Source organism: Desmodus rotundus, chromosome 5 (genome assembly GCF_022682495.2).
Source record: "Desmodus rotundus isolate HL8 chromosome 5, HLdesRot8A.1, whole genome shotgun sequence".
NCBI lineage: Eukaryota > Metazoa > Chordata > Mammalia > Chiroptera > Phyllostomidae > Desmodus > Desmodus rotundus.
Window position 1 is genome coordinate 143955109 of NC_071391.1, and position 23361 is coordinate 143978469.

The 23361-nt window shown below is 56.2% G+C and overlaps 1 protein-coding gene across 21 annotated transcripts in view; it reads right to left on the reverse strand.

Annotated features, from left to right (window-relative positions):
• Positions 1–23361, reverse strand: part of DYSF (dysferlin) — a 202305-nt gene that overhangs the window by 88744 nt on the left and 90200 nt on the right. For all 21 annotated transcript variants that reach the window (XM_053924834.2, XM_053924830.2, XM_053924832.2 and 18 more), the window contains 8 exons: positions 21611–21803; positions 19351–19506; positions 15967–16098; positions 15714–15880; positions 14748–14862; positions 14350–14455; positions 13943–14085; positions 11888–12061 (listed from right to left, as the gene is read on the reverse strand). In XM_053924834.2, coding sequence (XP_053780809.1) covers positions 11888–12061; positions 13943–14085; positions 14350–14455; positions 14748–14862; positions 15714–15880; positions 15967–16098; positions 19351–19506; positions 21611–21803 — 1186 coding nt within the window. The remainder of the gene's footprint in view (positions 1–11887; positions 12062–13942; positions 14086–14349; positions 14456–14747; positions 14863–15713; positions 15881–15966; positions 16099–19350; positions 19507–21610; positions 21804–23361) is intronic.

Below are 23361 nucleotides of genomic sequence, written 5' to 3' on the forward strand. Positions count from 1 at the left end.
GACTCACACCTGCTCCCATCCCAAGCCCATGGCCGGGCCAGAAGTGCCATCACCGTCCCAGTCCTGCCCTGGCCATTGTAGTCAACAAAGAAATGCATCCGAAAGGTAAGCCAGTCTTCCTTGGCTCCATCCCCCAAAAGGGGCCCGTATGACACGCGAGCAGGAAAGACCTGTAACTCTGCTCTCCCGGGAGCTCCCTGAGGCTCTACTGTAACTGGGAGGGCTGCAGCTCCTGCCACAGGACACCCCGTCTCTGACAGGGAGAAGCACTGACCCCCTGGCTTTTGCCACAGCTTTAACACAAGCTCTAGAACCAGGTAACTTGTGTTTCAATTATGGCCCTGCCATTTACTAGCTGTGTGACTTTGGGCAGGTTGCTTAACTTCTCTGAACCAGTCTCTCTATAACTTTGGGATAATTCTACATTATCTGTCCCACAGAGTTGCTGTGATTATTAAGGAGATAAATTACATGTTGTTCTTAGTGTACCACTTGGCACATAATAAATGCTCAAGAAACGTTTGGTATCAATGATCTTATGAGAGAAATGAGAAACAGGCAGGACAGGGAACGGTAAATCAAAAACTGAAGTTAGCAATTGTGCTCAGGGCCGGTATCCACATACCCCATGTTTGTTCAAAATTATTCCGGGAGCTGGAAAAGTGGACATTTCAGGAGCCACAGCCTGAGGCACAAATCAAAATCAATCAAGCAATCAGTCTCTCAACACACACACACACACACACACACACACACACACGAGCAGGATAAGAGGGAGAGGTATCACACTACAGACAGGGAAGGCTACTACAGAAAGCCCCAAAGGCCACAGTACCTGAATCCTTCCTCCCAGGCAGGTGTGGACCTCAAGCGCCCTGAGCTCCCCCCAGGAGAGGCGTTCAGCCTGGCTGTGCTGTGCTGCCATCCCGCCAGAGCATGCACCGAGTCCAGCCACTAACAGCTCCCAGTTTTAGGGTCTGCAGGGCCACACATAGGGCTGGACCTGGGGGGCCCCAGCAGGCCACCCCAGGCATGAGGTGCAGGCACGCCAAGGAAAGCAGATCGGGACACTGGAAATGGCGTGGCCAGCCCCTGGGTGCAACAGCACATATAGCACATGCGGCTCAGTGCAATTTGGTGGGGGGACAAGGAGGGTTCAGCTTGGGCAGGGTGGAAGCCCCAGGACTCTGTACTTCAGGCTGGCAACACACATGTGCCCCCCACAAAGGTAGGTAGCTATTGTGAGAGCAAGAAGCTAGGGTGCCTCTGCCTCCCACAGCCCCCAGAATTCCTCCTCTCCCTCCAGGTGCCTACAGGGACCTCCCTGCTTGCGGATCACTGCCAGCGCACATCCCCACTCACCTCACACCTCCCCTAGCTGTCTCCCGATAGCGCCACACCCACCAAAGGCCTCTGTCTGGGGCTTTGGCAGTACTTTCAGGATCTCTGTCCAAGGGCAGGGCTGCCACCTGGGATCAGAAAAGGTGTACCCCTCCCCGGGATTCCCACAAAGGCTGAGGGCTGGGAACTCAGGCTAGCTCCATGCCTGGCCCACAGCAGGCACTGGCTCTGGGAAGGACCATTCTTCAGAGGGAGAACCCAGGGTTTCCTCCAGGAACGCCCCTTAGACTGCCAGGGGTCCTCCCTCGGTCCTGCCTCCAGCAGAGGGGCCCACTGCCAACACCCCCGGCCGCCACCCTGCCCTGCCATTCCACAGGGCCTTCTGCCACCCCCACTCTAATCTGCCACCCAAGTGTGGACCTGTCCCCTCTCTCTTTCTCCCCCTAACTGACAGAGACAGAGGGGGACTTGTTGGGAAGAAGCTGGGAGAGCCAGGAGGTGGGCTGAGGGACACCCACTAACCAGGGCCCTGCAGCTGCCCTGGTTCCCACGCAGGGCAGAATTCCACCCTCACAGCTGGCCAATGTCTTCACATCCTCCAGCCCTCCCGAGCTCTCCATGCCTCCCCTGCAGATCCTGGGAAAAGGGGGAGGCCAGCTCTGCCTCCCAGCCCAGCCTCGGCCTCGGAGTCTCCGGGAGTCAGGAACTTGCCTGGAACTCACAGCATGGGTCAGGCAAGGGGAGCCGGGATGCCACAGGGAAGCTCAGTTCCTGACATTCAGGTTCCTCATTGTAAAGTGGCAACCATGGTAACACCCAATGCACAGGACTATTAAAAACGCAGGCACTTTCAACCCTGGCACTATGCATACTTTGGGCCAGATGATTATTTGGTGTCGGGGCTGTCCTGTGCATTGTCGAATGCTTAGCAGCATCTGGGGCCTCTACCTAGTACATGCTCATAGCATCACCCCCCCCACCACCACCCCTCAGTTGCGACCACCAAAACATCAGCAGACATTGTTAAATGTCCCCTGGGGGATGGGATGGGTAATAGAAATTTCCCCCAGTTGAGAACCACTGGTGAAAACTAAATAAAATGCACCCACTGCCCTTGGCAGGTCCCTGGCACTGAGTGAATGGTGCTGACAGTGTCAGTTTAACCCTTTCATCTCTCCAGCCTCATGTTAAACAACACCTTCCCTCTTCTGTCTGCCCTTCAGCTTTCTGTAAGTTTGGAGCCCACCACCTTCCCTCTTCCACAAGATCTTTGCATGGGCTTTTCTCCCCACCTGGAATGTCCTCCCTAACAAGCTAACTTGAGCTCTTCCTTCAGCTCAGTCATCGCTGAGGCCTGGACACCTCCTTGACTGCCTAGCCGGCATCAGCATCCCCTACCCAGCCTCTCCTTGCTTCTCTCCTGCATCCATCTCTCCACATGTACAGGCAAGACATGCACACTCCTTTCTCCCCCGCACCCAGCCCAGCATCTGGCACTTAGTAAGTATCCATTGAAGACTTATCGCATCAATCACCAGCATTTCCCACCCTAAGCCAGGAGTGCAACACCCAGGTCTAAGGTCCCAGGGGAAGGGACAGGAAAGTGTGCATCAGACAGCACCCTCCCACCCTCAGCAGGCTCAGGGTCTGACACCAGCACAGAAAGGACAAGTGATGTGGACTCACGGCACCCCAGGGTGGGGCCATCTGTGGGGTGAAATGGAATGGGGTGGTTCCCCGCACCCCGGGAGCTTAGGGGAAAGGCCTGGCTGAAAGGGTGAGTCGAGGATGGGGGAACGTAGCCAGGAGAGAGAGGGTTGGCTTCCTTCTGTTCTCACACGCTGCAAGCGTGGCTGATGCTCTGGTTTCCACCCACCCGACCTTCACTCCCAGTCCACACTCTTCCTCAGCCCCAGGGCCAGGCCCAGGGCATCGGGTTTCCCGCAGTCGCATTCCTGCCTCCATAGCTCATGTCAGTGAGACTCCCAGGCGGGGGCTGGCAGCCACGCGGTCTGCGGCCACGCACTCTGTCTTGGGGCTAGCTGCGTAAGGGATCCTGCTGCTCGCCCAGGGCACTGGGTGGCCTCCAGCTGCTGCTGCCCGGCTGGCAGCCATGGCTCCCTGGGGGAGCCTGAGCTCGGTTAGAAGTGTGAGGAACTCCCTCCTGCCACCCCCAGGGGTCCCCAGAGCCAGTGGCCAAGCCCCCCTTAGTCTGCTGATGGCTCTGCCCCAGGGCCTTGTGTGGCCACCCCACTGGGAGGAGGTGGGCAGGTTCTAAGGAAACAAGCAGTCTATGAAGAGGACTCCTGGATTGGCCTACATTGGGCCCAAGACCAGCACATGACCACTAGGGAGAGATTCCTTCTGCACCACAGGTCGTCCCACATACACACACCTCCTCCCTCTGGGGATGATGCATTGCCCCATCCGGGGCCTAGAGATCAGGTTCAGGATCTACAAGGTAGAGGCAGGAGGGGACAGAAGGGGCAAAAGCAGAGGTGGATGCAGCAAAAGGACACAGGCTGAGCAGTGAGGTTCCCCAGGCTGAGCAGACAGGGGACAGAGCCATAGCGGCCACACCCAGGGAGGTCAGAAAGGAAGTGACCAAACCTCAGAGGCATCCTGGGGCCCACCAGGCACTCCCTTCCCCAACACGGTCAAGCAGATGGGTACGGGGGTCAGCTGCCCTCCTCGCTTTATAGGGAGAGCGCAATTCCTATGCACGGTAGACCCAAAGAACACAGGTGACAGCTGTTGGGAAGGGAGCTACTATTAAAGGTCCCCCATTTCTTTTCCTATGTAACCAGGATCAGGGACTCCCACCCCCTATCTCACCCCCAGAGCAGCAAGTGCTGGAGATGACTCACACGGCTCATGAGAACAGATTATTAAATTTTCAGCCATTTTGCAAGGCGCTTGTTAAGCACAGCCATTTGTAAAAAATTAAATCATATAAATCTAAAACTACAGAAATTCAAAAAACAAAGGTGATAAACGCTCAACTCATCACTTCTTAATTATTTACTACCTCTTGCTGTCATCCAGCTCCTGAGGTTGTGTCTAGCATATCTGTGGGGTGGGTGTATAGCCCATCTCTTCCCATCTCCACGTTCAGTGACGTCACACTGTGGGCATGGAATGGCCGTGGCAGAGATATTTACACCACGGAAACCAGCAAATGCTACGAACCAGGGTGAGTGTGTAGCCTGATCTTTTTCCGGAGAGTCCATTGTTAAACACAGACCCACAGAGCCTGGGGTGGGCAGCCAGGGTCTCCTCCTCACTAGGGTCCTTGCTGGGGCACCCAAAGAACAGTGTGGCTGTGCAGGGCGGCCCATCACTATCCACGCACTTTTTCACAGTACTCATGGGAGAAAACGCCGCTAGAGTAATTATTACTTGCCTTCTCTGTGCCTCAGTTTACTTAACAATAAAAGGGGAGTAAGAATAAAACCCATGTTAGGATTTCTGGAGGCTTAAGCAAGACAATGCAGGCACAGGGAGGAGGGCAATGCTTGGCACGTAGTGTGGGCCCTAGAACAGCTGGCCAACTTAGTCCACAAAGGCCAAAGAGTCAGAACTTTGGCCTTGGAAGTCCATACAGTCTCCTGTGCAGCCACAGACACAGACAGCACACACACGAACGAGATGCCTGTGTCAGTGAGGCCCTGTTACACGAACAGCCCCAGGGCCAGATTTGGCCTGTGGGCCCTGGGTTGCTGACCCCTGCTCTAGAAGGGCAGATTATTTTTGTTATGTTGTTATCACCCTCATCTGATAGGTGAGAAAACTACACCCAGAATGTTAAAGTCTTCTCTCGGGTGGTGCAGCAAATTAACCAGTGGAGCCAGGGCCCTCGACACCTCCTCAGGGCTCTCTCCAGCTCCTGCTTCCCCACTGAACGCAGCACCTGAGCAGGTCTTGGGGGCAGGACGGGGCCGAGGGCCACATCTGGGCCTCAGGGAGCCCAGGGTCCACATCACTGCCCTGGCTGCCCAGGCCTCAGCTTCTAGGGAAACCCCACACAGGCCAGCAGGCCAGGCCAGAGGAGGAGAACCCTTTAAAAGAGGGAACTCGGGAACACACGGACCTCCCCTCCTACTTGGGGCTGATTGCAACCTTAAGTGGAATAGCAGCTGAGGGTGCAACCCCATTTAATTTACAGCTGGAGCCAAGGCTTAGAAGCAGCTGCTAAACTCCTTGCAAAACTACCGGCCGGCCCCTGGGGAGCAGGGGTGGAATCAGGAAACCTGGAGAATCCACAATGCCACGTGTGGGCTGGCACGAGTGTCTGTGTCCCTCTAGGGTTTCCACGACGTTGCATGTGGAGGTTGCACAGAATGCTCTAGTAGGTTTAGCCCATCACAGAGTGCCTCAGTAATTAGGATAACTGTATGCCCCAGTTTTCCAGGAATGGTCCTAGCCGCTTTCCAGCCTGGCCACTAATAGCATCCCAGACCAGCTCGTGAATTATAAGATCACCCTGGGAATGGTGGATTCAGACCCTCATTCACTTACGGTAATGCCGGGGCACCCGGCACATGCACTCGGCTGTGACACACAGAAGCACTCACGCACTGGCACTTTGTCCCGACTACACCGGCACGTAGTCGGGCCCGTCAAAGATCGGTGTCCAAACCCTGAGCTAGACCGACCCAGGGGGCATGCATTTAGAGGAATTACCCAAATGCTTTTCTGTGTGCGAGAGCAGGAGGGCAGGGAGGCCCCTGCTTGAGAGGGCAGCCAACCCTTGAGCTGCCCTGCTAGCCCAAAGCCAAGTACAGAACAGGTGCTCAATTAGCATATTCAAGCAACAGAATCCAGCGACACCTGGAGCCACCTCCCAAAGCAGCACACTCTGCCATGGGCCTTGGTTACTTAACAGAGCAAACCCCTCTCACCTCCCACAAGGCGCTACCCTTGCTCAAGGTGCCTCTTTGGGAGCCATACCTAGGTGCCCCTCGCACAGCAGGGCTCCACCCAGGTCCAGAGATGGCCCCTCCCCTCCCCACCCACATCTCTCCTTTTCAGTCAGTTCAAGTCTCAAATTACTCCTTTCTGGCACCAGCCTCTCCCTGAACCCCTACAGAACTTCTGGCTCCCAGCTGCCCTTCCGTGCCCCCTGGCTGGGGCTTGGAATGCTTCTCTCCATAGGTCCTCTCCACTTCAGGTCAGGACTCAGGCCTCTGCCAACCAACTGGAGGCTTCCTGGGTGGGGGCCTTGGTTACCAGCTCCCCTCCAGTTGCCCGAACGCTCCAGGGAGACCAAGCTACCTGGCTACAAGACCAGAGGGTGATGCCCATAGCCAAGGGCTGTAGCCAGCTGCCCAGGGCCCTCCCTAGTACCCCGCTCAAGGACATTATGCCCGAGTAAGAATGAGGAGATACTGGGGAGAGAGGGCAGAAGAACCACCGTTCTGGCCTTGGTTCTAGAACTGACTCATGCTGTACTGCTGGGCAAGCTCCTTCTCAGGCCTCAGTTTCTTCTGGGGTCACATTAGGGGCTCATAGCGTTTCTCGAGCAGCATTGTGCAACATACTTTCTGCAATAACAGAACACTCTACAGCTGCCCTGTCCGGTGCGGCAGCCAGGTATGGCTACGAGCACGGGCAATGTGGCTGGTGTGACTGAGGAGTGGAATTTTCTTACGTTAATTACTTTAAATGTATATCTAAATAGCCACATACGTCTAGGGACTACCCTATGGGACAGTGTCTACTGAACCTCAGTCTCCCCGACTACAAAATGGGCGGGATAATGGAATCCAGCCCTCCAGGGTCGCCGCGGGACTAGACGAGACAGCACATGCAAAGCTCTCAGCCTGGTCTTTGGTGCGTGGCAAAATGGATTTTCCTGTCTTCTTTGGGTCCTGAATTCCCTTTGGAATCAAAGAAAGCCATGGACCTTCTGCCAGCATCTCCCATCACAGACACATATTGCACAAACACATCACACATGTGCACACACCATATGCACTGCACATACCCGCACGTACGTACCAACATGTGTGCACGTTGCGTACATATCATGTGTGTGCGCACATCAGACACACGCGCACATACAAATCACACACACACACAACTTTGCACCCAATTTCAGGAGGTTCCGGCAGCTCCAAAGCCAGGTGGAGAGCGCCTTTCAAACATGAAAAGTTTCTTCCCGCTCTAAACACTCCAAGGCTAAAAGAACAAACTGCTGACTCTCCATCTCCTTCCCTCCCTGCCTGGGATCAGGCATCTCAGAAAACCCTTCCTGACACTCTGGGCCAGGCTGAGAGACAGGGCTCTGGAAAAATCCTTGTGCGTGGAGGGCAGGCACAGGGCAAGGGCGACAGGACGGATTCTGTGAGCTCATCCCGGCAGCCGTCACCAGCGTTCCCAGAGAGGCCGGTGGCGTCAGGAGGGGTGACTGGGTGGGAGCCCGCGGTGGCGGCAGCAAGGGGTGTGGGGCAAGGGGAGGGAGGCTGGATGGAACGCGCTATAATAGCAGCTTTGTGCTCCGCTTCCCAGCTCCCTGGGAACGCCAGGGAGATTATGAAACCCGGTGTCTTTGGGAATGCCAGGATATTAGCTGGAAAAAGAATAATACAAAAATAAAATAATGCTCACGATGGAGACAGCAGACGATTAGCAGACGGAGCCAGGGCCTCCTGCTCTGTGGAGGGAGCCAGGCTTGGCCCCAGCAGAAGGTTTCAGGGAAAGGCTGCCGTGCTAATGAGCAGACAGGGCCTGCCTTCCAGCGAGACGTCTTCAGGAGGGGAGCTGGCAAGTGAGGCCCGGCTTGAGGGTGAACACGTGGGCCAGGGGAGAGTGGTGAAGGCAAGGGGGCGCCACAGGCCTGGTCCTTGGGCCCAGAAGCCCAGGAATGTCAGATTACCAGGAAGGCCACCTGGCCACCACCTGCAGTCCTTCCCTGGCCTCCTTCAAGCTCTGCCTCCCAATATCCCCCTCCAAAAAGCCTCCTTTCTTAGACACTATCACTCTGGAAAGATTCTTATTCTGCACCCCTGCACTTCAAAGAAGCAGATTCTGCTGGGTTTATTTACCCTCCCATATGAATGTCTCCCTTCCTAATCAGTAAGGCATTCCCCAGGGGCCAGGCCTGCACCATGAGATCCTGGGATCATTAGAAGTAAAGAACCCTTTTCTCCCACCAAGGAGCAGAGTGGACATGTCATCTTTCCCTGTCTCCCTCTCTAGGACCCTGGCTGCACACTTTCAGCCAAGAACAGATACCCTGCCTCTCTCAGAAAGGCATCCAGCTGCGGGGGGCAGGGGAAGGGGGACACTGTGACCACCTCTCTCATGTTCATGATGCACTACGCAGTTTACTCCCCGACACCCAGAGACGACGGCAACATCGTCTCACCCAGAAGCTTGGTTAGAAATGGAGACTCTCAGGCCCCACCCACACACTGAATCAAGAGTGTGCATTTTAACAAGTTCACCAGATGGCTCCCGTGTCCCTTAGGGCAGAGAAGCACTTCTTTACATGTGTCGTGCCCTTAATCCTTACAACACCCATAGGATGCAGCAGCTTTCATGACGAGGTAACAGAGTCATCTAAGGGATGGCTAGGAAGCAGAGGAAGCAGAACTGGAACCAAACCTTCACCACTCAGAAGCCTCACCGGTCCCATCACACTCCCACCAAGTAAATCTGCAGACACTGGTGGCGAGCGGGCAAAGGCCAGCACCCAGGACAGTAGCTGGGCCCTGGTACACGGGAAACCCAACCGTCTGCCCAAGTGACGCAGAGTGGACTCTGGCCCTGGGCCTTGCTGGGCATACGTATGTCCCAGGAGGAAGAACAGCAGGCTCAGGGATGGGAGCCCAGGCTGGCAGTGGTCCTGGCAGGAAGCATGTAAAGATGCCCACGGAAGGAGGGTGTATATGCATCTGTGCATGTGTGCAGGAGTGTGTACATGTGTGTGCTTGTGTGTGTGTTGGTGCAGATGGAGGTTCAATTCACTCGAGTACAGAGCGGTCAGACAGTTCCTGTCAAATGTTGGCCACACCTAAAGATTACCCACAACTTGGTAGCCCTCCGACTACAGGTTGTGAATGCAGCCCCTCCATCCACCGTCTGCCTGCCCCCGGTTCTCCAGGTCAGCAAAGTCCCCCAGACCCAGTGGCTTCACTGTGTTGGCTGCTTCCGCATATCACAGGCAAGTCTCACAGGTCTCGCAGTCCACCCCTCCTCGGCACCGCTGCCTTGACATTTGATTTCAGTGCTCCTCCCAGCGCTTTCTCCCACGGAAACACTAAACAGATCGGTTCCTCCGTTTCTAGGAAATGCCCCGCTTCGTTCTCCCAGTCACCAAGCCATGAGGGACCCCCAGCCTTGCTCGTCTCCTACCCCCACATCCTGGCCAGCCCCGGCGCCCTTCCACGCTTCCATCATGTCCCTTCAAGAACCTCTGGCCTGTGCACTCCCTGCTCGTGGCACATTACGTCACAGCTGACGCTGGCCCCCGAGCCCCTGGCCTGTCTGCCCTGGGTCACCTGGCTGGCAGCCACCACAGCCGTCTTTCCCACACAGCAATTCACCGTGTGCGTCAGACTTGCCAAGGCCAACACCGTGAACTCATCGCTGCCCTAGGCCCACCCCACCCTGTGGCCTGTTGAGGGCAGTTGCCCCGTTGTCCACCCAGGGGAGCCTCTGATGCCCGTTTGACCCTTTCCTCCCCAAGTCCTGTCACTCCACTTCCTTCCATTGTGACCTCACGGCCCCCAACCCAGGTGGTCCCCTCGGCCTGGGCCTCCAATCAATACTCCTGACAGTCTCCTGATGGGAGGCTCTCCCTCTCAGCCATCCTCCATGGCCAGTTGACTCACGGCCCTAAAGCCCAGCTCTGACCACTCATTCCGTTCAACAGCCCGCACTGGCTCCTCACGGCTCACCGAACAGGGTCCGGGGCCATCATCTGTGGCTCTTCGCCCAGCACTGTTTGGGCTTCTCTTTCCCTCTCTACAACCTGGTGGTGCAGCCAGTGGCCTGAGCCAGGACGGCCAATCAGAACATTCTGTTCCTCACCCAGGTTCCGGGGCCCAATGGCCACACACAAGGCTGTTACTGGTGCTACCGAGAAAGCAGTGTTCTCCTGTCTGCACAGTCTGCAGCTGTGAGGAACAACGAGGACACGGGAAGGCTGAGCTCTTTTATCCAGCAGGGCCTTGCTGGCTGTCACGATGATGGCAGCCTTTGTCACAGGCGCCATCTTGGCTGCCACCTGGAGGGAGCCAACGTGAGAGCAAGACCAGACAGGAGACCAAGGTGGAAACACAGAGAGCAGGGACACTGGCCGGGACACTGTGCGAACCCGTTTCCTGCCAAGCCCAACGCCTCGTTCACCTCCCGGGCTCCTCCCAGCTGTCTCAGCCCTGAAACCCCTCTCCTCTCTTTAGGCACTGAGTGGAGTTTCCACCCGACGGAAACAAGCCCTGCTTCCTCAGGGTGCCTGCCCAGCCTCCTCAGACCTGGCCCTGACTCGTAGGTCTGCCAGCCCCTCAGCTAGAGCCACACGACCACTGCCAGGCCCTGGCCTGTGCCTGCACCAGGCCCTTTCTGGCAAAACAAAGGGAGTCACAGAACACCAGCCTCCCCCTTGAAGCCAAGCTGCCCCACAAATGCATTCCCAGCCGTGGCCCAGGGCTAAGACCCACAGCTCTTCATCCCAACCAGACACTCACACACACACACACACACACGTGCACATATGCGCACACACAGCTGTCTGCACTGAACACGCTCACATCCCATCAGCCAGCACAGCTGGTAGGACCTGCTCCCAGGGTCACAACCCAAAGCACCCCTCAGGGGGTCAGTTGTGGCTGGATTTCAGAGGGGCATCTCATCCTGGGCATCTCACTCCACCTCCAGGAACCCCCAGACCAAAAGAACAGGGAACAGGCCATATCCCAGCCCCCACTCAGACTGTCCAGGTAGGATCTGCTCATCTCTTTGGGGGAACACATCACACAGACCCTGTATAACCCTGAGCTCACCCTAGTTCCGGAAAGTGCACAGTGGGGCAGACAGCTGGCCTGGGGCTCATTTTGGAGGCACATTCCTCCCAAAATTGCACAGGGGTGCCCACGCAACGGCCTCTGTCCCAGGAGGGCTCATGTCCCACCAAGGACACTCAGGGGTCACTAGACCTCTCTGGCTATTCCATGGGGCCAAAGCCTCCCCGGCCCTTCCATGACAGCCAGCTTCTTCAAGAAGAACTGGGTTCCTTGGCTCCAATCGCAAGCCAGCCCATCAGAGTGCTGAAACCTCTCCCATGCTCCCATCATGACTACGCAAAGAAGCAGCGGGTCTCCTGGTGCCGAAAAAAGGAGCTGTTTTGTTACAGGAGAACACCGAGCCTGATATGCCCTTTCTCCACATGCAACTCCAGAGGAACTGAAGCCATAACACCTGGTCAATGTTCCATCTACAGTTCTGTCCTGGGGCCCCTGCCTCCTCTGCATCAGCTCTGAACAGCCCAGGGAACCCAAGCTGCATGCCACCCGATCCAGGCGGAGTAGGCACAAGGACATACCAAGGCCCCCTCAAGAGCAAACACAGCTGCAGCTCCTGTCTTCTCCAGCGGCTCCATTCGGCGGCGCCAGCGGCGGCGACGGAAGGCATCTGTCTTGCGGTACTCCAGGTGAAACTTCCAGCCAAACAGCGAGGCATACTCCCAGCCCTCACCCTCTGCCTCCGCCTGCCTATGCTGTGAGGAGAGAACAGGGCAGACTCAGAGGCCACTGGCGGGTTTGCAGGGAGTCCTGGGCTCAGCTCCAACTGTGCCCTTCCTGCCCACCACAATTCCCCACCCACCCCACACCAGCACCCTCCAGGTGGGCAAACCTGGGAGGGCTGCCTGGAAGGGGAGGGGGGCATGCGTGCGCTCTGAGCACCTTCTACACTGATGAGAGCTCTGGGTCAGGATATCAGGAGGGAAGATTCTCCCTAGGCCATGGGGAGAACTGAGGGGCCAGAAAGGGGAGGTAGACTGAAGTGGTGGTGCCTGGGCTCCAGGTTTGTTTGTTTGTTTGGATTTCGGGTGGATTTCATGAATCCAAGGTTTCCTTGTCATTTCCTTTTTCTTCTTCACATCCCAGCTTGTAAAAATGGAAGTGGGTCTGCAATTCAGAGGCAAACTGAAGATTTCATTTCCCAGCCCCAGCTTTTTTCCCCTGGGGCGGGGCCTAGGTGAGCCCTGGAGGAAACTCCAGCTCTTCCTCGGAGGGGACCCTTTACCAAGCCCGGAAGGAGCCCTGGAAAACCTCTCCAGCTCCCAAGAAAGAATGACCTGGGACTGTCTGTCCTTAGGCACTGCCTCAGGTCTGGGCCATGAGTTCAGTGACCAGTGCCAGTCCTAGAGACCAGTTTAGTCCATGTCTAGGAGGGATGCTGGTGGTGAGGGAGAAGCACTGCCTGGCAAGGCACCACTTCTGTCCTCTGGGGTGCCCTTCATGGAGAGTGAAGTCCGTCTCTTTCATGGCACCAGGAACAGCTTGTTGCCCCAAAGCCTTGCCTTTCCCCGGACCTAGTAGCACGTGTCTCTGGATTCTCTATGCCCAAAGACAGAGGAAAGGGCACAGGTCCTGCCGAAGGCTGCTCCTGAACTGGGGGAAGCCTGGCTCTTGGGCCAAAATTCAATGTGTGCTTGGGAAGGTCACAGACCTGGAGGGCCCGGGGGGAGGCGGTCTCTGAGGCTATGCGGTCATGGGCATCTGTGGGACTGTGGGAGCCAGCGCAGTACTGCGTGTGCTCACATGTGCTCGCTCCATGCCTTCCTGTGTCCCGTGGGCATCTGTGCACAGCTGTGGGCGTGTCTGCATGTGCCGTGTGCGTGTCCTCTGGGGGATGCCAGCAAAGCCACCCCAGGCCCCTCCGTCAGCCAATGTACTCGCTCAGTGCACCCATCCCCAGATGCCAGGAGCGTTCCCACTACCAGCTCCAGTGGCACCTTTCTCCCAGGAAGTACCCATGCTGAAGGGAGCGGGCTCCATGGGGTGGGTACATACCCAAGGGTGCAAGTCCCAGCCCACCCCAGCAGTCCCCAGCCAGCAACTGATAGCTACGAAATGCAAACTCCAGCTCCCTTGACTCCACATGAGGCTGATTCCACGGTGCCCCAGGGTGAGCCCTCCCCAAGCCACAGCTCAGTCCGAAACTGACTTTGCCTGAGACCACATCCTTGCTCCTGGCACTCCTGAGGGCACCGCATTGGTAAACCACAGGTAGCAAATATCTGGTCTCAGACTTGGCCTCTAGGACACCCAGCCTCAGACATATTCCAGGTATGTCTTTGCACCTTCCAGGTCTGTGTGTGCACTCCCAGTGTGACCCTCTTGCATAGTTGTGGGCATCTGGAAGTGTTCAGTCTGTGAGCATCTGTGCATGTGCTGGGTGTGAGCTGTGAGTGTGTACTCAGTGTGATGTGTGTGCATGCTGGGTGTGAGCTGTGAGCATCTCAAGTGAGCTCGTGTGCCTTGTATATGTTCTGTGTATACCTGTGTGTGTCTGTGCACACAGGTATGCACCTGTTCCCAGCTGGCCTTCCCGAACCAGGACCTCACCCCCACCCACCACCCACTGGGCTCACCCTCTTCAGTGCCTCCATCTGGCTGAGGTCCCTCCTGCGTAGGCGGACCCAGCGCCGCCGTCGATGTGTGTAGTACATCTTCTCAGCTGGGACCCAGTGCCTCGGCTTCCGATCCGGGGGGATGGTGATACTGTACTCCCAGCCTGGGGGAGGGGCACCCATCACTCAATGCCCAGCCACTCCCCATCTCTGCAGAGGATATCTCTTCACTTGGGGCATGTACACAGATTCACAATTAGCCAATGACTCCTAGTCTGTAACTGAAGTGAGGGCTAACCCAGGAAGTCCCCCAGATGAAGTAGCCCGGTGAAGGCCAGTGGCCCAGGGGCCCTGCACTCAGCTGTCCTCACCAGCATACCTTGTGAGCTCACCAGGGTGGGGAGCACCAGGCTCCATGCGCCACCCACCTTGCTCGTCCACGGCCCGATTGAGGTCCGTGGACCACTCTTCATCTTCCCACTTCCAGCCCAGTGGGCACTCGATGTCATCCTTGGGAAGCACCTTCTCCCCATTCTGGGCAACACAGGACAGGCAAGCGTGCAAAGGAACAGACATGATCAGGGAGGCTGAAAAGATGCAACTTGACAACATATGCTCTCAAAGTTTCATGTGTGACTCAAGGTCAGTGTCCTACCCAAGCTGGACCTCACACCATCCCTCTGGTAACCAGAGCATAGAGGCTAGGGACATGGGAGCAAGGGAGAAAAAATGTCCCACCCTTCTTTGAGTGACAGGTCTCTCCTGGGCCCAAATTGACAGGACTCCAAGAAAGCAGAGCCCACCTGCCCTCGGAGCAACCCCTTACCACGTCCGTGTAGTTGTCACTCATGTAGATCCACTGGCCTCCAGGGAGCCGGGTCTGATTCTCAAACACCTCCTCCACAAAGCTCAGGTGGCCCGCATCGGTGTCATGGAGCAGGCTGTGGGCAGGGAACAGTCAGCACCTCTGCTGATCAGAACACCCACCTGGGCCAACCTTCCTGCAGCAGCCTCACCCCCAGCCACAGTAAGATAGATGGCAGAGAGTGATGAGGGGTCAGAGCCAAGGGGAGACAGAGGAAGGAGACCAGGGGAGACCTAGAGATACTCACAGACGGAAGGATACTTCACCAACCAAGATAAAGAAAGAAAAGGGAAGACCAGCTGAAGACATCTAAGCCTGGGGTAGTTGAAGCTCAACAGATAATTGTGGAAATGGAAAATGTTATAAAGCTATATACTAATATTTGAGTACTTAACTATAATATAAATTATACTTCAATTTTTTTATTTTTTACTTCATTTTTTTGTATTTTTTTTCTATACAAATCAATGTTTTTTTAAGTTTAAAAAAGACAGTTGTTGAATGTCAACCAAGCTGGAAAGGATGGGAGAAAGAGACAGAGATATCAATGAGCTGGAGGAGGATGTTGTTCGGAGAAACACAGAGAAGGAAGGGCCTCAGGCATGAGAGGCGTTACATGTGGAGGAGGCAGTGGGCTTTCGGTGCTATCTTGGAGAAGGCTGCAACCAACAGAAGCAAATGCAAAAGTCAGATGCAAAGTCTATTGGAAGACAACTTTGGTTTCATAATAAAGAACCTTCTGATTGTTATGGCCCTTCCAGAAAGGAATGCTGCCTAGTGAGCCCCCGGCTCTGGGAGAGCGCAGGTGGAGGTCCCTAGACCAGGGTGCAGGTAGTGGGAATAGGCAAAGGGATGAATAGGGCTGAGGCCTTTCAGAGAAAGGGCTGGGGCAGAGGGGTCCCTAAGCCCTCCCTGCCCACGACTCACGTCTTCTCTGGACACACGAACCAATCTCCGGCCCAGGCCCAGCCAGCTGAGGGGCGGAAGCTGTCCTTGGGGAGCTTGATCTTGCCCGTGACGTCAGAAAACTTGGGGTAGGTAAGGCCCGTTGTGCCCCAGTTCCCAACCAGGGCCAGCTTGGTCTGGTTCTCATACTGGAGAGCAAGCAGGAGAGGAGTGAGGGGGGCCCAGTGGCAGCCTGGCGGGTGAGGGAGCACGGGGTGGGCTGGCAGGCACTCACAGTTTCAGCAAAGACGGAGAGCTTGCCCTCAGCAAACCGGTTGAACTCCTTCTCATCCACAGAGAGCCCAAACCAGAGCTTCACGCGAATCTGCACTGGCATCCGGGCTCTGGGCACACCCTCCATTGGATACTAGGTGCCAAAGAAGGACAGAAACCCACAGTCCCCTTCAGCATGTGGGCACACCAGCCTGAAACCCCATCTGGCGTGTGCCCTGTTGAAGGACTCACCAGAATTTCACGGAAGAGGTGTGTGTGATTCAGGCACCTTCTCCCTACCTGCCAAGGTTCCTTCCCATCAAAGGAGAAGACTGCACACCCCCACCATGTGCTCTCTGTAGAGGCCGGACCTCCCCATTCTCTCCTCTCCCCCACATCTTCATTTCTGGTCTCTTACAGAAAGCACTGTCCAGTGGGTCATGCTGCTATACTGTTAACGCTTTACATCTACAGGGTCCAATGTGGTCGCCGCTAGCCCCCAGGATGACTGACCACTTAAAATGTAGCTAGTGTGACTGAAGAACTAAATTTTTTGTTGCATTTAATTTTGATTCATTTAACTTTAAATAGACACATGGGGCTATTTCCTACGGGACAATGCAGTTCCAGAGCATGTCTCTAAAGGAGATGCGAGCTCCAGGTCAAGAAGGTGAAGAGGTTAGAGCCTCCCCCTTCCTTGTCAGTTGGGTTTTCTGTGTGTTTGTTTTTTGGTTGGATGTCAGTGTATCATCTGATCCCCCTCCCCTGCCAAGTGTTTATCAGCACGTCAACCACTGTGCACTGGTCTTCGAATGCTTTTTAGCCTGAAGCTTGCAGAAGCTCTGCCAAAATGGAATAACCACAACAACCCAACACAGAAAATGTGTTCTCCCCAACTACTTCACCATCTGATTGAAATCAAGGGGTAGATATGGCCTAGAGCAGAAGTTCCCCAATCTTGGAAAAGGACAGTGTCCCTTAGAGGAAGCACCATATTAAGGGCCTAGGCTTCATGTGCGTGAGCTTGGAGAAGCATCCCCTCTGAGACAGGGTGCAGAATGCGACAAGGAAGTAGCTTTGATGGGTTGAGAAGGGGAAAGAGAGGCCGAGGTGAGGGGTTTCCACTGAGAGAGGGGCCTGGAACCTAAAGAGAGAGCACCAGCCAGGTAAGAGGGTCAGGGAGGGGTGCCATGCCAAGGCAAGGACAGTTTCTCCCTTTACCCAGCCTCTCTGCTTGTGGTTCATCCTTGGTGGAGCCTGGAGGAGCCCCTGACCCCAAGTGTCACCCCCACCCCCGGAAACCTCCCCATGACTGCTCTCTTCAGCTGTCCTCCTCCCTGGGGTGGTTAGCAGCCTTTTCCCCTCCAAACCACCAGCCCCAGGGAGATGGCAGGAATGCCTGACCCCCCTTCCCCCTCTGCCCCCAGTCTCTCCCCTGCCCTCCCCCAGACGGGGCCAGCCTGCCGGACCCAAAATAGCAACAGCAAATAAAGAAATGTCTAGTTTGGGGCTCCTCTCCCTCTCTGCTGGTGCTCATTTTTTCCAACTTTGGTTTAAGTTAAGAAACACCAATGTTTTCTTGGTCTCTGCTTGCTGCCAACATTTTTGTAGAGCTTGCTCAGGAGCTACTGGCGGGGCTCATAAACTCAGTGGGGAAGACTTCGAGAAACAATTCTGTATCTTTTTTTTTTTTTTGCTTGGAATCAGGGAGATTTTTCAGTTTGCATTCCCCCAAAGCTGTAAAGGGATGAGAGGTCAGAGCTTGGAGCTCATCCCTTTGGAGCACATCCACCAGGCACCACCCCCATCCCCCACCCCGCTGCCCCACCACTCCAGCCAGGCAGCCTTCCCCGGAGAACCCCACTCAGGTGTGGCAGCTCCCTGACTTCCTGTCCCTTCTGGCCTACCAGGCAAGGAAATGGCTTAGGACAGAGAAAAGCAGGCTGCTGAAGGTTAAGATCGCAAGGGGAAGATGCCCTCAGTGGCAGGTGAGCAACTAGGAGGGGCGGCCCAATGCATGACACACTCCACCCTCTTTCTACGAAAAACTGGCCTCTCATCTGAAATACCAATTACTCCACCTGCAGATATCTGCTCACCCCTGCCTCTGGGTTGGCCTCCAGTCATCAAGCGAGTGGAGCCTCCTCTCTCCAGGGAGCAAGGGAGCTCCCAAGGGAAAGGGGAGAAGAGGAGAGAAAAACTAACATTCATTGATCACCTAGTACCAGCAAGACCCATGACCTGTGTTACTTAATTCAATTCTCAGAACCTAAGGAGTAGGCAGCTGACCTTCATTTTACAGGTGAGAAGAGAGCCAGCAGTTCAAAGAGCTTAGGCAATCTGCCTAAGACCACACAGGATTCCAGCCAGCCCTGCAACCCTTTCAACCACACTGTACCATGAAACCTGTCCTGTCTACCCACCCCGGCAGTGACAAGAATGACCGGCCAATATATGAATGGGTTGACCAACAGCCACTCAGAGGTCTAGGGCTAGGGTTAATCAACAATGACCTCCTGGAAGAGGCGAGGAGGAAGTTGGTTCCTGGTGTAGATGGGAGCAGAGACACAGGGAAGGGAAGGGGAAAGCCAGGCAGTCCATCACGCCAACAGGACCATTAGGAGTTAGCAGTAAGTGGTAAGGAGTCAGCCTGCTGCCCTAGGCCCCTCCTCCTCTAGCAGGACAGCCTCGAAGACAGCCATCCCAGCAGAGACCCTCCTTTGGTACCAGGGCAGCCACAGAACAGGGAGGGGTTTCCCCAGATTGTGTCCTGACCTCCCTGCTTTGGTACCTTGACCGAAGCAGCCTTGGCTCTATGTCCCCACATGAGCCTAGAGAGAGGACAGAGGATTCATTCCCAGGTACCCATTCACTTCCCTGTCACCCTACCCCAAGGCTACTCAGTCCCCTGAGAGAAGATGGAGCATGGACAGGTGTTCAGAGGAGGAGACACAGAAGGACAGGTGGGGGTGGGGTGAGACTGGGGGACAGGATGTGTCCCAGCTCCCAGACACCGGCCTTCCCACGGGGAGAAACTTGAACTTGGGTGAGGCTCCAGCTGCAGTGGAAGGCTCTCGGGCAGGGCCTTCCTGTGCAGGCAGGTCTTCCTGTGCTGTGCAGGCTGAGGGCTGAGGACCCCTACCAGGGGCCAGCCTGGGAGGCAAGTACACACTCAGGAGTCAGCCCCTACAGTTGTCCCTGCTAACTTTCTAGACCAGGTCTGAGGAGTCTGAGGAACCTCGTGAGAAAGAGAAGGGAAGTAGTTTTACCTGAAGCCCTCTGCCCTTTCCAAGAGCAGAGTCCAAGGACCCGGAGGCAGTCAGAGGACTGGAGGGGAAACAGAAGGGGAGGGGGGAAGGCCTTGGGCTAAGAAAATATGATCATGACTTGAGGAAAAAGAACCCACTTTCAGAAAGATCGTCTGCAGCTTCCCACAATTCTTGCCACAGTAGTTGGCGCCCCGCCGGGAGTAAAGGACCTCGTGGGCGGGCACCCGCTGGTACGCCACTCGCTTGTCACCCTGCAGCATCCAGATCATGATGTCAGGCAGGCTGTTCTGTGGCTGGAGAGAAGGTGGCAGTCAGGGCGGGGAAAGTGACACGCCAGGCCCATACCCCACAGCCCACCATTTAGCTGGCTGCCCTGGCTCGGGGGCCACACGGGTCTTCCCTCCTGGCTTCCCACCCCTCAGCTGCCCACGCCGGCTGCCCCCTTGACCTCCCAGGTCCAGTTGGGCATCTCTGTCTTCAGCAGCCATGAGCTCCTAGGACAGGGCATGAGGCTGCCCCGGGCTCACACAAGGAGGCTGCCAAAAATCACTGAGCTGAGTTCACATTTTCTGGGAAGAGACACTCCTGCCTGGAGCCCAGAAGTTCTTCGATTCCTCAGCCCACCCCACCCCCACACGCTGGGTAAATAGATGCTCCAGGCACAGATATGGGAGGGTTTCATCAGACCCGGAAGATGACATTATACTTAAGATGATCTCCCGCTCCCTCACCCTCAAGAGTAGCAGCAAATCACAGGAGTGCCCTTCCCAGAGGACACTCACTCCTGCGCCCTCTGACATGACAGCAGGGACCCTGGGATCTGACTCTTTCTGGGCCTGGGGACAGAGGGCTCTGAAGACGGTGACTAGCTCAGAACAAAACTGCAAGGCCCCTGGGTCCCTCAGAGCCTCTGACTGTGAGTGAGAACTGCTCCCGGCTCACACTCGGGAGAGACAGCCAGCTGGGTATGGTCCACCCGCGTCCAAGGCTGGTGAGCAAAGTGCCCCAGGAGGGGAGGGGGCGGTGCTGGGTCTCGGACCAGGGCTCAGGCTTCGGCAGTACTTGCTCAGCACTTCACAGGCTTCGCTTCTCAGACTCCCTGCAGCAGCCCAGGAGGCAGAGAAGGGCAGCCCATTTGACAGCTGAAGAAATTCAGGCTCTAGGTGGTTAGCAACTGGATTTTTCTGACTGCAAATATGTGTTCCTAACCACTACACCAGAGGTTCTCAAAGTATGGTCCCCATAGGATAAACGCAAATTCTCAGGCCCCACCCCAGACATGCGAGTTGTGGAGGGAGGGGCCATAGCCTGTTTAAGGAGCCCTTCAGGGGATTCTGATGCACACTCGAATCTGAGCAAGACTCTCTGGGGTCCCCATACAATCAACAGCGCCTGTTTGGCCTGAACCTCTCCAAGCCCTATTGCAGTCTATGCTGAGAGCTCTGGGGTCCATCTGGGCTATGACTTTGGGAGGCATGTTTTGACCAGTCCAAGAAGGTAGTTCACGGCCATTTTGAGGGGTTGACCTGTGGTCCCCCTACGTAGCTGGCCCCATGCCTGAGACTCTGCTCGGGAACTGGCTCTCCGGGCCCAACATTCCAGGCTGCCTTCCCCTCCTGAGCATCCTTCACCTCCTGATCCTCCCTCTCCTCTTCACAACTCACTCCTCCAGAAGCCCCTTGCAGGCCTTGCCATCACTACCATCCTACCTACCATCACTACCCCCTCCCTCGGGGTCCCACATGGCTCTGGGCAGCAAATGGTCTGCCAGTGACATGTGAGCAGGCCTTTGTCCTCTCTCTGGATGAACCTGTGGCCTGCCTGGTCACCCGAGGAACTGGATGGGTGCATCTGACTTGAAGGGGAGCAGTGCAGTTTGGAAAAGGGTGCCCCAGAAGACAAGCTGGAGCCCCTTCTCTCTGATTAGCTATGAGGATGCCCAGAGTTACAGCAAATGAAGCTTCCCCAGAGGCATCTAAGGAGGGCAGGAAACACAGGCCCCCCAGAGGCAGGAGAAGACAGATGCTAGTTGGCAGGGAGGAGTTGGTTCCTGGGGAAGCAGGCCCCAGCTCTGGACCTAGAGCCAGGTGCCCTGGGTTCTGGTCCCAGCTCTGTCTCTGACATACTTTGGCAGCATTTACTATGCATAGTTGGGGACATTTATTGAGCACTTACTACACACCAGGCTCTGTGCTGGCCCCCACAACATCCAGTTTCCCATTGTATCCTGTCTCCTCCTTCTGTACATGGGGACATCGAGGCTCAGAGAGGTTAGGGTGCTGGCCCAAGGTCACCCAGCAATGGAGCCAGGGTTGAATCATGGTCCAGACAGTCCCCATGTCCCTCCCCATTCTCATGTTCCAGACAGGAGGGAAGGTGCTTCGTAGAGTTAGCTACCTCATCCGCCAAGGCACGGAGACGCAGGAGCCAGTCCTCAGCCTGCTCCAAGGTGGCAGGGAGCTCACAGTGGCCGAGCTTCAGGGCCAAGGCCGCCTCGGTGATCTGACTCAGGTGACGTGTACGCAGCTTGTACAGGTACTGGTCCAGATTGGTGGCAGAGGGAGTCTCTTGGACATTGCGCAGGGGCTGGCTGTGAGGGACAGGTGGGATGTGCCTGATGAGCAAGAACCCAGTGCACACCCAAGTCCGTGCACACACGTGCACACACATGCACACATGTGCACAGGCCCCCGCAACAGGCCTCACGCCCTCAGCCAGCCTGCTGAACACTCTGCGTGTCCCGGGCACCTTCTCCAGCCTGACCCACATGCACCATCATCTCCATGCGACCTGCTCCATCCTCACCTCCTTCAGGAAGCCTTCCCCAACCACACCAGCCCACAGGCCCCTGCTCTGAAGTCCCCAAGCGTGTCCCTCCCTGCCCCCTGCATCCTCCTAGAGCAGAGGCCCGAGCATTAAGTTGCCCGTCGCTGAAACGAATCCATTCTGTTGTACGCACACTTTCTTCAAGAAGGAAATTTATGGACCCCTGACAAGCCACTGCAGACGCTGTGGGGAGGCCGGCAGCCAGCAATACAGATGTGTCGACTCGGGGCCGCCCCACAACACCCCTCCCAGAACCTCTGTTTGGGAAGCCTCTGGAGAAGAGGTGTGGGGGTGGGGGAGTGGACATATAGTCTCAGAAATGCAGGCCTAGACCTCCAGTCAGGGGTTGGGTTTAAACTCCATCCTGTTTGGAAGCAATGAACTCTGACCCCCCACCCCCATCCCACAGGGCTCCAGAATAGTCCTTCATATGTCTCCTCTTCACCATACCAACCCTCCAAGGTCAGTCAGTACACGCACAGGCGTCCTGCAGGATGGGGTGGGGTGGGGCTAGTCTGTGCCCTCCCTCCCAGCAGGACCCCCCTTAGATTATCCCTGCTTGAAGGTATGGGGGGCTGCCCCACCTCCGCTGGGCCTTTGACTCCCAAACAGGACATCAGTCAAACCCACTCCGCCAGTTCTGCTCCCACCACTCGGAGCCCCCCCACCGCATGCTCCCCTCCCTGCAGCGTCTGACTCCGGCTCCCGGCTGATTTATTTTTCTGCCAATTTCCCCGAGCTATGCAGAACCAATTACCGCCGGAGCGCAGCGGCACCGCTGCCGCCAGATACACCACTCTGGCAGGCCCTCGGCGCACTACATTTTTCCTGTTATTTTTTTTAATTGAATTTTTAGGGTGGGGGGAGCAGTACGCAAACTCCATCTCAGGAAACTTAAGCCCCGGGACCTGTCTCAGGTCACGTACTGCACACCCTGTAGTAATATAATATTTACTGCCCCGAGGGTGCCGCGGATGGGGCTGCCCTAGGCCAGGAGAGGGACGGCCTCCATTCCCGGCCCACTCGAACGTGGCGGAGGGGCATGCTTGGTGGGTAAAGGGGGGCCTGGGCCAGAGTCCTGGCTGCAGCCTGCCTGGGAAGGCGGCCTGAGTGGGCCTGAGGGTGGGGGCAGGCGGGTCTGGAATGGGATGTGGAGAACTGAGCCAACCGGAGTGATTTATGCTCCCGGCCCTGGTCGGGAGCTGGGAGGGACTGCCATACAGGCCACCAAAGGGAGATTTTCATGGAGGCCACCGGCCCAGCCAAGACTCCCCAAGAAATAGCCAGGACCATGACTACCACTAAGAAGACGTCTCGGACCT